The following is a 15566-nucleotide window of genomic DNA, read 5'->3' on the forward strand; positions in this document are numbered from 1 at the left end:
CAACACTAAATGGAAAAGCCAGGGCCCACAGCCTTTCCAGCCTGTACCTAGCTGTAATCCTGCCTCTGTTTTTTTCCCCTGGGGCAGGAGGGCTTTTCAGATCACGGGGTAACTTCCTACCATGCTCAGTGACATGCCCCCTCCCCTCAGCAGCTCACAGCCCAAGCACCCCAGAAGGACACAGGGTCTTTAACAAAACCCTTTAATGGTTTTCTTTTTGCACAAAAAAAGTATAAAAGAGGGATTCACCGAGTGCTCCGACTGGGCCATCGGCCGCAGGCTGCCCGGACACACTGGTGAGATCGCGAATGACGCCCTGCAGTAGGGAGAAATCTACACACGCTGGAGCCAGAACGGAAGAAAGGTAACAAGAGTAGCCATTGATGTCTGAACTAAGTCAGCCGGGGTCCAACTCTGGAAGAGCTGTGCTTAGAAATGACAAAGAGAAGGGACCAATCTCACGCATCTGGGGCTGTCCGGCAGCTTCTGCTCCAGAGGGTCGGAGCTTGGGTGTGTTTTCCTTTTATGCTGGCAGCAGCTTGGACCCAATCTCCACTGACCGGCCGGCTGAAGGATCAGCGTGAGTCTCAGTGGAAGCTAAGGTGCGGCAGGCAGTGGCGTTACCCTGACTGAAAGAAAACACGTGGGTCATTTTTGCAGGCATCAGCTGGGCGCTGACTCCAGGCCTCTGCGCCGTCGAAATCTAGCAGCTGATGAGAATTCCTCCCTTCCTCTCGTATCAGCCAGGGATCCCGATGGCTCGGAGTCAGGTAGGTAAAATTCTGCCTTGCATTTGTTCTAGCAAACAGGGCCCGGTGAGGTAAGCCGCCTGCTGTTTGCAGACGGGGGGAGAAAATAACGCAGCCTGTACCCCGGCTCCCTGCTTCACGCAGAAGGGAGCAGTTCTAAATTCTTGCTGAAAGCCCGCAGTGTTTCAGGGCACGCTGGCCCCTGCAAAATGAACATCCAAACCCTCTCATTCCAGGAAGCAAGAGCAGATGGGTTTCCTTTGCTGGCAGTCTTGCTGGGTAAAGCTTTCAATGCCAGGAAGAGTAAAATAGCTAGAACTGCGTACTGTCCCGATTGCAGCTCTCATAAGGGCTGGCTGGACATACCCGACGTGGATTTCCCCACTGGCGCTGCTGGCCTCTTCAGAAATCTCCTTGTAGGTCTAAAGGGAAGAAACAGACACTCTTACACAACAGAGAAAGCTGCGTCTCCGGCAGGTTATATGTGTCTGTCTTTCTTTCCCCTTACGCCAGCGATACACAGATCTCAGCATGCCAAGACCAAATGAGCAATCTGCATGATCCAACGGATCCACAGCAGTGCGGACTGACTTTCGCTGTTGCGTTAGATCGGGGTTCCCCAACCTATGGGTCGCTATTACATTTCAAAAAGGTCGCCAAGTGTCCCCAGGTGGCTCTACTCCCTCTCTACCCCCGTTTTTGAATTGCCTTGGGTCACCAAGTCTTCCTGAATTGTCAAAATAGGTCCTCATCTGGAAAAGGTTGGGAACCCAGCGCTAGATCTTCACACTGAAAAGGGACGAGGGGAAGCATTTAGGTTGACGTCTGATTCTTGCTGCAAAGTGACGGACCATGTGGTATTCGTTTTATCAACTGCGATCAGTTAATAACGCAGTAAAAGCATCCGGATTGGCTAATCAGAATTCAATCACTCAGTGTTTTAGTATCACGTGTCACAGGAGAGGCACGGAAGAGCCTGTCTGAGTATCGCGGCCGTCACCTGATGTTTCAGACACAACCTCCCATGCAAACATCCCTGGTGTGGCCCCATTCCCTGCTAAGGCGAGCCCGTCCATCCAAAGTTATCCACCAGCCTGTGCAGTCCCCTGGGTCACTGTTATTCACTATTTGCACAACAGCTCTTGGCTGAAATCAGGGTGCGAGGTGCTCTGTGGTGTTTCTGTCCTAAAGAGTTCACAATCAGCTATACAAAGGAAGGGCTGGTATCCCCCTCACAGAAGGGGACCTGGCGTAGAGAGAGCTAACCGGATTTGCCCAAGCTCACAATGAGGAACTGCCTCTGGACCTTCCGAGTTCACCTCCCCCACCAGACCAACCCTTCCTCCTAGGGATGTGAAGGACTTGTCAACTATCCAATAAGCATCAGACGGTCGACAGCATCGGACCAGTCACTTCCCCGTCCTTGCTGCCTCTATCAGAAAGATTCTGGGCTCCACTCTGAAACGCTGCATGACGCCCAGGGCCAGCTGGGGTGTCCCCAGGATGCATGCGGCGTTTCAAAGCAGCAGCGCCGTGTGGAGCTCGGGATCAGCTGGGGACTCCCTGCTGACCCCAGGCTCCATGTGGCACTGCTGCTTTGAAATGCCGCAGGGAGCCCGGTGTCAGGCTGCACGCTAGGGCTGTTGCTACACTTCAAAGGGAGAGGCGCCCTATCGACTAATCCAATAGTCGATGCAAAATGCATCGACCATTCGATTAGTCAATTACTCGATATTTAACTTCCCTACTTCCTCTTGCAATCCTGCTGCCAAACCCACGCTCAGTGGCACGACCCCAAGAGGAAACACAGAGTCTGAATCCTAGTTCCTGCACTTGGTAGCTAAAAATCAGCTCCTTAAATCTAAACTTCATGCGCACACTCTGGTCTGGCTCATACTTTGCCATCCTCTCCGTTCAGTATGGAGGGTTTCACAATGAGCAGCACGGCTCCCTGGCCTGGGGGGAAGGGGTGTTCTTCACTCAGGTTACAACCAGCTGCCAGGACATGGCAGTTCCTCTTCCCTCGGGTGAGTTGCTCGAGTTAAAACCAATGCCTGAGGCTGATCTCGGGAGGCTCAGCTGCGTGAAAAGCAGAGGGGCCGTGTTTTCAGTGCTGGTTTAACCCGTGTGAAGAACACTCATGTCACCTGCAGGGAGGACACAGCTAAGGGAAGCTAAAGGCAGCACAGCTAGTGAGTGGAAGAGAAGCCAGGCAGCTGCGCACAGACCATTAGGCAGCATCACCCCCTTCCACATTTAGAACTCCAGGGCCACATTTCTACAGGGAAACGTTTGGCGCGGTCTGGAAGAAGAAAGGCCCAGGTTTCTCCCCAAGAACTCAGCCCTTACCGCTCTTCTTTAGCAGCTCTCCTTTGCGGGACTTGTCCATTTCCTCCACAAACTGTTCGAAGACTCGCACGTACGGAGCCAAGCTGGTTTTCTTGTAGTCTAAGGGACAGAGAGACAGCTAGAGGATTCTCTGCATCTTGGGGTCTTCAAAGTATTTGAAGGCTTCAATATCTGAGATATAGGTGAGAGGATTATTCTGGGAGGGGTGGGTGAGATTCTGTGGCCTGCACTGTGCAGGGGGTCAGATTAGATGATCATAATGGTCCCTTCTGACCTTAAAGTCTATGAGTCTATGTGCACAAAGGCTCTCCTGGCTGCATGCAGCATGTCCCAGGAGCGCCCCTCAGGCAGAAGGCCGCTATTAGCTCCTCCTAGTACAATCCCTCAAACTCCCATTGAAAGCTCGGCTTTCCAAGCTGGCTTTATTCAGAGGGCGAGGTGAATTCACGGCCGGTCAGGCCTGTATCTCCACTTAGCCTTCATAATTTCAGGCATGCAGAGAAAATTCACCCCTGGCACAGCTGCAGGTGCCCGCAATACCGCGGTGGGATCCTGTGATGGCAGAACAGCAGTGTTGCCTAGTGGCCAGTGCACAGGATCATCACTTGGAAGACCTGGGCTCAATTTCTGTCTCTGCCACCCGCCTCCTGGAATAAGGACCGTCCCCTCCCACGCGTGCCTCAGTTTCCCCATCTATAAAACAGGGATAATGAGACCGAGCTTCTCTGTACAGTGCTTTGAAATTGACTGCTGGAAAGCACAAAAAGAGAACGGTGTTGTTATTAAAATGCCACCAGGCTCTGCAGCAGTTCATTCACGTCTTGTACGTCGCTAGGACTTTTGCTGCTACGGCTGCTAGGGAAGCTCATTTTCCAGGTACGGCAATTTCCAAGAGTGCGTCTTTCCTCCCCCTCGCAGGCGGTGCGGTGCACCCCAAACTCTTTTTTTCCCTTTCCTCAATAACGGCCCCCCGACCCTTTTTACCCCGACTTTTTTTTCTTTTTTCGCTCAACCAAAAAATCCTTGGTGTTCCTCATAAAATAAAAGTATTGTTTGGCATTCCTTGGTCTTAAAAAGTTTACGAAATACTGCTATAGACTAACAGATACATTGGTGCATAAGCTTTCATGGGCAAAGACCCACTTTCTGATGAAGAGGGTCTTTGCCCACGAAAGCTTATGCGCCAATGTATCTGTTAGTCTAGAAGGTGCCACAGGACTCCTAGTTGTTCTTGCAGATTCAGACTAACACGGCGACCCCTCGGATACTTGTTCACGGGCGTAGGATTGTTAAAATGGTACGTTTCATGGTTTCAGCTATTTAAATCTGAGGGTGTTGCAATTGGAGGGTGTGACCCACAAAGGAAGTGAGGGTCCCTAGGTTATTGTAGGGGAGGGTGGCATTGCTACCTTTCCTTCTGTGCGGCTGTTGGCAGCGGCGCTACCGTCGGAGCTGCGCAGCTGGAGAGCAGCGGCTGCTGGCTGGGAGTCCAGTTCTGAAGGCAGCGCAACCAGCAGCAGCACAGGCGGCCAGCTGGCCCGAGATGGTGTTGCTCCCCCGACTTCTGTGCCGCTGCTTGCCGAGCTGGGCCCTTAGTCAGCAGCCACCACCCTGTGGCCGCCCAGCTCTGAAAGCAGCACAGAAGTAAGGGTGGCGATTCTGTGACCCTCCTAAAATAACCTTGTGATCTCCCTGTAACTCCCCTTTGGGTCAGGACCCCCAGCTTGAGAAAAGCTGGTCTCCCCTATGAAATCTGCACAGGATAAGGTAAATGCAGCCCAAAGGCTAGATTTCATGCTGGAGTTTCACACGTCTCTGCATTTGGTAGGGCCCTACGCATAAGCTAGTCTCCCGTTTGCCCAGACGGCGCCTGACTTCAGTTGTCGGAACAGTCTTGCTTCCACAGCTCTACGAATCAAGTTCGGGCCCCTCCGGGCTGGGCGTTGCACAGAGACAGCCTCCGTCCTGAACAGCTAGCAAGCTGAATGCATGAGACAGGCTGGGAGGGAAACTGAGGCAGAGCGCGGCGCAGTGCCTTGCCCATGGGCACAGAGCCCGGGTCCTTTGTCTCCTCAACGATGCTCCCACCCAAAGTCCCATATCCACGTGCTTTAATAAAAGCAGCATCTTTGGTGGCTGCTGCCTCCAGCCACTTACCCCTGGTGCGGCGCTTGGCTCCCGGCTCCGCCTCATTTTCCTTCTCTCCGTCCTCCTCGTTAGTGGCGTCCAGTTCACTGCACAGGCCGCTAAAAACAAGCAGAGCAAGAGGCCCTGAAAGGTGACTACCCAATGCTGCTGGTTAGCCCTGAGTCACAAACAGCCCCCTCCCTGCATGGCTGCTCGCTCCCCCAGCCCACCCTGCGCCGTCCGGATCATGCAAGACAGAGGCCATCTGTCCCACATTCTATAAACCAGTGGTCCCCAATGCGGTGCCCATGGGTGCCATGGCGCCCGCCGGGGCATTTGTGCGCGCCCGCCGACAACCTGGGCTGGCCCCGCCCCCGGCGCGTGGCTCACGGGAGGCGCTGGCCCCAGGCGCGCGACACGCACCGGCGCTGGGTGCGCGGTGCTCAGGCGGCCCCGGGGCACATGTCGGCACCGGGTGCAAGGGCATCCCCGTCCTCTGGCGTGCCACCGGGCGCCCGGCGTGTGAGTGGCCCCACCCCCGGGGCGCCTCTAAAGGTTAGGGACCACTGGGTTAACCCATTAAAGGGGGAGGGCAGGTTGGGGGGGACGGACGTCAGGCTGGAGCAGCCCCTGCCTGCAACGGGCGGCCCGTTGTGGACAGGGGCTGCTCCAGCCCCCACCAGTTAACCTTTCACATCCCTAGGCTGCAGGCTAGGAAGGAAAGCCGTCACCTTTCCTTCTGGCTGAGGTTCAGGGCAAGGGCTCTGTGTACCCGCCATATTCTCTCTTCCCATTGCTTGATCTCTCCCAAAATCAAATGGGTTCTGCCCCTCGATGCCCAAATCCTGGACTCGATCGGCGGCGGCGTTTGGGAGCGGCTGAGACACCCCCCGCCACGCGGAGAGAGGCCGACCACCCGTACCTTATGGTCGGAACGGCAAACGGGTCAAACTGATCCAGGCACTGCAAATCGATCGGGACCGAAACACGACCTAGGAGGAGCAAAACGGCGTCACGTTTCCAGCGGCGCATCCCCAGTGTCAGCCAGAGGCCACGGTGAGGGGCTCCCTGGGGCTGGCAGCCGCCTAAGGCAAGATGCAAGACAACCCCTGGCGGTGAACTCAGTCGGCTACCAGTCTCCGGGGGCGGGGGGCAGGGACGGAAGCGACCGAGCCTAAGCCGGTGATGGGCCTGTCTTTGGACAGCACCGAGCACACCGGGGCCCGTCAGGCCCTACAAATAATCCCAGCCCAGGGACAAGAGGTGGCAGGGGAGGTGAAGGCTGCCTGGATTTCCAAACTGCAGGAGCTGCCCATCAGCTCTACACTCGAAGGGAAGCTGCCGGTGCCAGAGGAGAATCCAGCAGGGAACTTGCTCCCCACCCTGGTCTGAAATGAGATGGGGCTGGTATCCTTCCCAGTGGGTGTGTCACCCAAAGCCCCGCCCCTTCCCTAGGCCCCGCCCTCACTGTCTCTCCCCACCCCTCCCCCACTTCACTTGCTCCTCAGCTTCCATCTGGCGGGTGCTGAACACCCCGAGTATCTTCCCACAGGGGGTTAACGCCCCGGTGCCTATGGAGGGTGGGCCTGGCTGCTGACGGGGCGGAAGAGGGCTGGCCTGGTGGGACGGTTCCGGCGCCGTGCACCCCCTATCCCACAGCGAGGGGCTGGCGGGACCTGTTTTGGGGTGGACGCTGAACGGGCTCTTCAGTAAGTGGCCCACGCCTCTGCTGACGTTGATGTCCAGCCGGGGGAAGCAGTACTGCAGCATGATCTCCCACTCCGTGTGGCAGGCCTTCTTGGAGGATGCCTAGGAGCAGACGCACGGTCGCAGGCGTTTGTGCTACAAGGCCCCGGACGCTCCCTGCTTCTGGGCCCTCTGCACACAAGTCCCAGGAGGTTGCTATCTTGGGTACAGCCTGTGGCCCTTGTGGAACACCCCTGCCAGGAGGTGGTGCTGGGAAGATCTCCCTATAGCACCCCCAACCTCAGAGGGGACCAGCGCTGGACTGGGACTCCGGAATTCCAGATTCCATTCCTGGCTCTCCCCCGGCAAATCCTGCCACCTCACCCTGCCTCGGTTTCCCCATCAATACAACGGGAGGTAACGCCGCCGATCTGTGCAAGGCACTTTGAGGCTGACGGGTGGAAAACGTCAGAGAAAAGCGTGAACAAAAGACCGGACTATGCAGCACTTTACAGACTAACAAGATGGTTTATTAGGCGAGGAAGTGGGTCTGGCCCACGAAAGCTCATCACCTAATAAACCATCTTGTTAGTCTTTAAAGTGCTGCATAGTCCGGTCTTTTGTTTCAGCTACACCAGACTAACACGGCTACATCTCTATAACTAGAGAAAAGCTTGGCATTGTTATTCTAGGGGCGTGCCCAGATCTGTCACATACAGGGCTGAGGCAGCAGCACCATGTACAGTCAATCAGCCCCCCCGACTGTGATCCAAAGGCCACTGACCCCCCCATGCGAGGGGGTGGGATATCAATCGATAGCCTGGACCCAAAGACCAACTGTCCCCTCCCCAAGTCACAAACTGCTTCAATTCTCTCCTGTCCCCAGCCACAGTCTCAGGCTGTTCCTTACCCTGTGTTTATCCATTTTGGTTTTCAGGAGTTCCCAGCGCTGGACCGAATCGCGCTTTTTGGGGAATTCCCGCAGCAGGCTCTCTCGAACCGGTGATCCGCTGTTAAGGGGTTACAACAAGCCACTGCCGGGGACCCACTTAACCCCCATCAGCACAGCTGGGGGGCTGAAAACCTGACCCCTGCAGCCCAGCAAATTGGCAGATACCTGCTTTACATCCACCAATGCATCTGTAAATCGCCCCCCAAGAGATCTCTTGGCGTCATAGTGGCTAGTTCGCTGAAAACATCCACGCAATGCGCCACGGCAGGCAAACAGAATGTTGGGAACTGTTTAAAAAGGACAGAGAATAAGACAGAGACTATCTTATTGCCTCTACAGATCCACAGGACGCCCATATCTTGAACACTGCGTGCAGATGTGGCCACCTCATCTCAAAAAGATACTGTAGCATTGGAAAAAGTTCAGAAAAGGGAAACAAAATGATTAGGACTTCGGAACGGCTGCCATACGGAAGAGAGGTTAAAAAGACTGGGACTTTTCAGCTTAGAAAAGACGAAACTAAGGGGGGATATGAGAGAGATCTATACAATTATGATTGGTGAACTATGGGTCACCAAATGAAATCAATAGGTAGCAGGTTTCAAACAAGCCAAAGGCAGTTTTTCTTCACACAACGCAGTGTCAACCTGTGGAACTCCTTGCCAGAGGATGCTGTGAAGATCAGGACTTTACCAGGGTTCAAAAAAGAGCCACATAAATTCATGGAGGTTAGGTCCATCAGTGGCTATTAGCCAGGATGGGTAGGAATGACGTCCCTGGCCTCTTCTGTTACCCATTTCCAGACAGACAGAGGAACCTGTTGTGTTCACTCCCTCTGGGGCTCCTGGCATTGGCCGTTGCCGGAAGACAGGACACTGTACTAAATGGGCCTTTGGTCTGACTCAGCATGGCCATTCACAAAAGCGAACTCTGGATAGCCACCTCCGAGCTCATTTTTGCTGATACAGACACAGATACAAATTTTGTATCCATGCAGAGTTCTACTTTCCCCCATAAAGGGAGGGCCAAACACTGGACATCTGTAAGGCAGGCGCTGCGTCGCTCTCCGCACCTCGGCGTCTTTGCTCAGGACTGGGCTTGCTAGACACCCCCCGGAGACAGGCAAAGGAGCGCGGTTTCTGGCCAAGGAGCTTACAACGCTGCGTGTGCATCTCACACTCACCCCTCTCTAGCACCCGAGGGACGCAACAGGCACTTTCCATCTTGGAGAAGTGGGGAAACGCAGCTACGCCCCGGGAAAACCAGACCGAACAGCCCCACATTTCTAGCGTGGAAGCCTAGACTGAGATCAAGGCATCATTGAGGTGCACTCGGCTGGGGGGGGGGGGGGGGGGAGGAGGAAGCGGGGTCCCTGGAGATCTCGCTCTGCCCTGCCCCCTGAAACTGCAGAGCCCCAGCGAAGAGCTGAAGGATATGCTCTGGAACAAGGGCAACCACTTTCTCCCAGCTCTCGCTGCTGCCCAGGATATCCTGGCCCACCAGGGCGTAGTCTTCGAAGTACGGCTCCACCAGACTCAGCGAGTTGCTGGGGGGAGAGAGGAGGGGAGTGTGGTGAGAGGGGCAGCCTGCGGAGAGCACAGGCGGCATGACAAGCTGCCAGGCATGTAGGCAGAGGACGGCATCTCAAGGCCTGCACTGAACCCTGAGGCCTCTAATACAGGGGTGGGCAGTAATTTGCGCTGGGGGGGGCTTCTTAATTAATTTTGATACCTGGTCACGGGCTGGCTCCACCCCTGAAAGGGGTGGGGCAGAAAGGGGCAGGGCCGGGGACAAGCTCCCCTCTTCTCCCCCCCCCCCCCAGGTTGGTCTGGGGCCCGGAGGCTTTGAAGTAAACACACCAGAAAAGGGCTCGTAGCTCCAGCCCCTGCCAGGGGAGCACCGTGACCAGGAGCCCTTGAAATAGGATCCTGCTGCCTGAACCACCTCCTGGAAATTCGGTGGCCCGGGCAGCAGGATAGCAACAGAAAGCAGCCAGATGCAGTTTGCAGGCCGGATCTGCGTCTCGGGTCACATCTCGCCCAGTCCTGCTCTAATACCACTTGGCCAGCCTGCCACTCAGCTTCTTCCTCCTTGCATGTAGGGCAAGGGGGCGCAGCCCCCTTTTCCTTCCCTTTCTCCCCCCCCCAGCTCCCGATTCACTTAGGGCAGCCCCAGGGCTGCTCTCACACACACTCCTCTCCCTGCGACTCTTGCGGAGCAAAGCTTAGCCTGGCACGACCTGGCCACGTCCTCACCCGCTCCCTGAGCCAGGGGCTGGGCGCAGAATGGATGCAGAGTCCCTTGCAACCTGCTCCACGCCAGCTGGGGCAGGCCCCCCGGGCAGGGGGGCTCTGAGGGGCCCGAATGCGACGGAGACCCAGTTCCAAGGCATCCCGGAGCACCTGAATACACCCCCCGACGCCGCCCCAGGCCCTTCCGCTGGGATGACGTGCTGGAGATGCCTCCCGGCGACTGACCTGATGAAGGGGTGAATGGAGTCCGCCAGGTTCACCTTCTTCACGCTTTCGGACCCGCCCTGGGAAGCGAAAGAGAAGCCGGTTCGTGCAGCCCAACCCCGCCCCTTCTCCAGAGCCCGGGCGCTGACTGACGAGCCCGGCTCAAGGAACCCAGCGCTCACAGCTCCCGCCGGGCCCACACGCAGCACCTCCGGATCAGCCACAAGCCAGGGTCTGCAGACCGGAAGGGGGAGGACAGCGCTGCCCTGCCTCCCAGACGGGGTGGGGGGAGAAGGCCGGTGCGGCAACCACAGCAGCTGGGGCCAGACGGGCGCCTCCAACCGGCCGGCCCCATTTCTGCCTGGCCCGGCTCAGCCTGGCTTCCCAGGTACCCAGCCCTCCTGGCACTGCCCACGCACCTTCACCAGGGTGAGATACTCCACGGCCGCCGAGCGCAGGGCGGAAGACCACTTCCGGATGGAGTCGTCACACACCCAGCAGTGGACGCCGCGCCGGCCCGAATACACCCACAGACGGTGCTTCACCCCAAAATCCTCTGGAGGGGGCGGGGAAAACAAAGTCAGCGCTGAGCTTGGCAGCAAGGATCCGACGAGGATGGTCAGCTTCTCCCTCCCTCCCGGTTCACACACGCGCCCTCTCCCTGCAACTCTTGGGGAGCAGAGATTAGCCATCACCCGGTGTGATCTGGCCACACCCTAACCCACTCCCTGAGCCGGGGCAGGGCAAGATCGGATGCAGAGCCCCTGACCTGCTCCATGCTGGTGCGGGGGTAGGGGTTTCCCTACACCCCCCCCCGATGGGGGTGTATACCCACCTGAATTTCCCCAACCCCCCCCCCCAGTTTTGTGAACTATGATGCCATACAGCCCACCTTCACCCTCACAGTCTCATGCCTCATGGGCCTTGATATCCCCCCGTCCTCACCCACTCCAAGCTGCTAGATTGGAACCGAGGGGCCCGCCAGTCCCCTAGATTGCTCAGAGGGCCAGGAGATGTTGGGGGCCGCACTGAAGGATTCCCAAGCAGCCGAGCGTGCGGCTGCAGCCCACGGAGACGGGTGGCTCTGCTCCCCCTTTTCACGCTATCATCTGCCAACAGACCCGAGGGAGGCTCGGGTGTTTTGCGTCCTGCAGGCCAGAACAAGCCCCTGGCCCCTGCTGGCCAGCGGGTGAAACTGACCAACGACACGGCGCCGGCCAGGAGCCCCACGGGAAAAGCGCAGCTCAGGCACAGCGGGGCCACCCGTGACGGCGCAAAAGGAACCGGCGCCGCTCTTGCCCATACAGACGTGGCCTTCGTGTCCCAGCCTGCAGTGCTCCGGCTGGAGCCAAGCTGTGCTGTGCACGGGTGGGACGGGGCATCTCTGTGGATTCCCACCACCCCCTGCACGTCAGGCCGCTGAATCGGGGCCCGTTTCACAGAGGCGGCTCGCGGCCAGGGGAGTTCTGGAGCCCGCCGAGCAGACACCCGGGCCACGGTCCGAAAGGAAACCTCCGAGCCCCAGGCGCGCCCTATGGAGCGGGCCAGCCGGCAGCGCGGCGGGTACTTGCCCACGAGCGCACGGTCGATGATGCGGATGGCGATGGTCATCAGGGTCCAGCATTTGGAGCAGATCTCGGCGGAGCTGAAAGGAGAGCGGCACGGAGGCCAGGCTGCAATGAGGTTGAGCCTCCCATCATCTAAGCCCCCCAGGGGGCTGTGGTCAGAACCGTGCCCCGGTGCCTGCTCCTGGGTCATACTCGAGCGGGCGCTCGCCGGGGCAGTGCATTGGATGCCAGCTGCAAAATGCTCATTGCTCTGGGGCCCCACCCAATGCCCACTGGAGTCACCAGCTGCTTGGGCTGGTCCGGAAATAAATCCAACGCATTCAGCACGGACTTTTACGGGGAACATTGTCAGGGGAAGGCCGGTCTTCTGGCTACGGTGCAAGGCAACTCAAGAGGCTTCAATGATCAGACAGACCCCAAAACACGTTGCGCTGCCCTCCCTGCCTCGGTTTCCCCACCTGTAACATGGGATTTCTGTGTCCCTTTCTGCAAGCTCGTTGGGGGGGGCCGGGGATGTCTCACAACCTCCCTGCACGCGCAGGGGTCTTCTGGGAGTGACGGCAGCCCGAGCAATCGGCAGGCCCTACCTGCAGCATCTCCGGACGTCGTCGTAATCCGTCATGTCTATGTCAAACACCAGCTCCTTCTCCTGGGCCTGGAAGGCGCCCATGTGCACCGTGTTGCGCTGGCTGGGCTGCAGGAGGGGTGGGACGGGTCAGTTTCAACAGCTGTGGGGCCCCTCCACGTGTGGCCGCCACTCCATGGGTGAAAACTCCAGGAAAAACCCCAGCAGCCCCGCTCCTTCCCCCCAGCGCATCTCGCCTCGCCGGCCGTGGGCTCTGCAGATCAGCTCCTCTCCCTCCCACCCAGGGAAGAGGGGAAGGGATGGAGTGAGGGTGGGGCTGGAGAAGGGGGATCAAGTCCCCCCTCACCTTTCCGGCTAGAGGGGAGCTCAGCATCTAGAACCACGGGTTTGCCTGGAGTCTCGCAGTTTGACCTACGCCAAGCCAGTGGCGGTGTGTTCATACGCCGCCAGCCGCTGCCCCAGGAGGCCACGTGGATCGGTTTGGCCACCAGCTGCCATGAGGGCTGCAGGTACAGAGGCTTTTGCAATGATCCCCCAGCGCCCAGCTCTCGTTCCCTCAGGAGGTGGGGAGAAAGCAGCGTCGCGCAGACCCTGCACGGCCCGAGGGACTCTGCCACGTGTATGGTGCTGCCTGCACCGGGCCAGGATTCCTGGGTTCTCGTCCCAGGATGGTCAAAAGCAGCGGCCCTCGACCTTGCCAGACGCCTATGCCCCTTTCAGGAGGAGGGATGATAAATATCGGTTAACTAAATAGTCGAGGAACCACGAATTCTTACGGTTACTCAACTATTCTCTAGTTCCTGGGAGCAGGGCTGGCAGCCAGTGCGCTCCAGCCTCACTCCTGAGAAGACCCCTGCCACGCCGAGCTGCTGCGTCTGGATCAGGGGTGCCAGGTGGGAGCTGGTCCGTGAGGGGAGCCAGTTTAAAAACCAACTCCCCTTGTAGATTGGCTGCATGTAGTCTATAGCATCGACTCCCTTTTACATCCCTATTCAGGAGTGGGGTTTGTCTTGCCTGCCACACTTAAAAAACAACTGGGTTACACCACCAGAAATAAACCCCCGGAAGGGTCACTATTCCTGACAGCTTGCTCGCCTTCTCATTGTTGCCACACCGTTGACCACGCCAGTGTCTAGAATATAAACACGGTCCTTTCACTTCAGCATGGTACTTACCACGAAACAGCCGACAGAGCAATAAACAAGCGGTTGTCTCTGTGTCAAATTTCAGTCTGTGCTGACTTTGCTAGGGCTTTTTGTGCACAGCTAGCCAAACGGCTGGCGGAGTTGTGTGCCTACCCCCCAGGAGGCATGGTCGACTGACGCATTCGTCCATCGCCCACGCTGGGTCTGCACCCTGGGTGAGGCTGGCGTAGTTAAGGATGGGTGTGTGTGGGGGGTGGATTTTTACACCCCAGGGCCCCATCACAATGGCTCTTGCTCTAGACTCACTCGATGGGAATAGACAGCGCCCACGTCGATCTTGTAGGGGTTCATTTTCTGCATCTCTTTCTCCAGCTCCTGCGGGCTGTTGAAGGACTGGTACCGCACGTAGATGTCATCGCGCAGCGTGAAGGAGAACTCCCGCCGCTGGAAGTAATTCTTGGCCACTGCGCGGGAAAGAACAGCTGCACGGGAACCGGCTTAGGAGGCGCGGGGAGGCGGGGGGGTTAGGGCATGCCTACAGGTCTAAGGGCCCTCAGTCCTGACCCACAGCCCCCGGCTACCCACACAGGCAGCACCTCGCCTCCTTATGGCCCCTCTGTCCCAGCTGTCCCCCACTAGGGCCCCCACTTCTGGACCTGGGTCTTTTAGACTCTCCCCTTTCACTCTTGTCCTTCCTGCTTCATGCCCGTCTTCCCCCACACTGTACGCAATCCTCCTTCCACCACCACTCTCAAATTCCCCCGCTCTGTGCATGTGTTCCCACGCCCCCCCACCTCATGAGGACACCCCCATCTTCTCCCACCCTGTGCATGTGCCTCCACCGCCCTGTCAGTGCACTGCTCCCATGCTTACTCCTCCCACTGTCTCCATCTCCCTGTACATGTGCCCCCCACCCCTCTCATGCATGCACCAATCTCCCTGTGCATGTGCCCTGACAACCATTTTCCCATGTGTGTCTCCTGCCCCATGCATGCACCCCATCCCCCCCACGTGAATCCCCCCATACTGTGCATTCACCCACCTCCCCTCCCGTGTGCACCCTCTTCTCCCCTCGCATGAACCCCCCGTACCATGCATGCACCCCCATCTCCCTGTACCGTGTATTCACCCCATCTCCCCCCGCGTGAACCCTCCGTGCCGTGCATGTACCCCCATCCCTCTTGCGTGCACCCTCCTTACCGTGCATGCACGTCCATCTCCCCCTACGTGAACCCCCCGTACTGTATATGCACCCCCCGTGTGCACCCCCTTCTCCCCTCGCGTGAACCCCCCGTACAGTATATGCACCCCCCGTCTGCACCCCCTTCTCCCCTCGCGTGCACCCCCTTCTCCCCTCGCGTGCACCCCCCTGTGTGCACCCCCTTCTCCCCTTGCGTGAACCCCCCCGTATTGTATATGCACCCCCCCGTCTGCACCCCCTTCTCCCCTTGCGTGAACCCCCCCGTACTGTATATGCACCCCCCCGTCTGCACCCCCTTCTCCCCTCGCGTGCACCCCCCTGTGTGCACCCCCCTTCTCCCCTTGCGTGAACCCCCGTACTGTATATGCACCCCCCCGTCTGCACCCCCTTCTCCCCCCCTTCTCCCCTTGCGTGCACCCCCCCGTCTGCACCCCTTTCTCCCCTTGCGTGAACCCCCCGTACCGTGCATGCACCCCCATCTCCCCCTACGTGCACCCCCATACCGTGCAACCCCCCCCCCCCCCGTCCGCGCGCCCGCACGGGACCCCCGCGCACCGCCGCCGTAGCTGAGCCAGCGCCCGTAGGGCCCGTGGGGGAAGAGGCGGCGGTAGTAGAGCGGCAGCAGGTCGGGCAGCGCGCCCGGCTCGAACCCGGCCATGGCCCGCCAAACGCAGCGCGGGACCCGGCTCCGCTGCGCGCACGTGGCCCGACGCGGGGCGGCTGGGAGTTGTAGTCCGGGCGGGGCCT

General features: G+C 58.4%; 1 protein-coding gene across 1 annotated transcript; it reads right to left on the bottom strand.

Annotated features, from left to right (window-relative positions):
* Window positions 1-186: 186 nt before the first annotated feature.
* On the bottom strand, window positions 187-15532 carry PRIM1 (DNA primase subunit 1). The gene is made up of 14 exons (XM_089774684.1): window positions 15375-15532; window positions 13925-14082; window positions 12475-12581; window positions 11891-11964; window positions 10739-10875; window positions 10341-10399; window positions 9300-9409; window positions 7822-7913; window positions 6902-7034; window positions 6148-6217; window positions 5256-5344; window positions 3099-3197; window positions 1116-1171; window positions 187-629 (listed from the first exon to the last, which is right to left on the bottom strand). Exons 1-13 carry the CDS (start codon window positions 15475-15477, stop codon window positions 1152-1154), a joined length of 1251 nt encoding a protein of 416 aa, XP_089630810.1. The 5' UTR covers window positions 15478-15532; the 3' UTR covers window positions 187-629; window positions 1116-1151.
* Window positions 15533-15566: the final 34 nt, after the last annotated feature.

The sequence above is a fragment of the Pelodiscus sinensis genome, chromosome 31, assembly GCF_052426305.1.
Source record: "Pelodiscus sinensis isolate ZL-2025 chromosome 31, ASM5242630v1, whole genome shotgun sequence".
In the NCBI taxonomy this organism is placed as follows: domain Eukaryota; kingdom Metazoa; phylum Chordata; order Testudines; family Trionychidae; genus Pelodiscus; species Pelodiscus sinensis.

What these genes read in the sequence shown, in the direction of transcription:
- PRIM1 (XM_089774684.1), bottom strand. Translation starts at nt 15,477, where the DNA reads ATGGCCGGGTTCGAGCCGGGCGCGCTGCCCGACCTGCTGCCGCTCTAC. An exon ending in GGTTGCCCTTGTTCCAGAGC is followed by an intron (nt 7,914 to 9,299) that starts ATATCCTTCAGC and finishes ACAGCGGATCAC; the next exon opens with CGGTTCGAGAGAGCCTGCTG. An exon ending in CAGCGTCCACCCCAAAACAG is followed by an intron (nt 6,218 to 6,901) that starts GTCCCGCCAGCC and finishes TGCTCCTCCTAG; the next exon opens with GTCGTGTTTCGGTCCCGATC.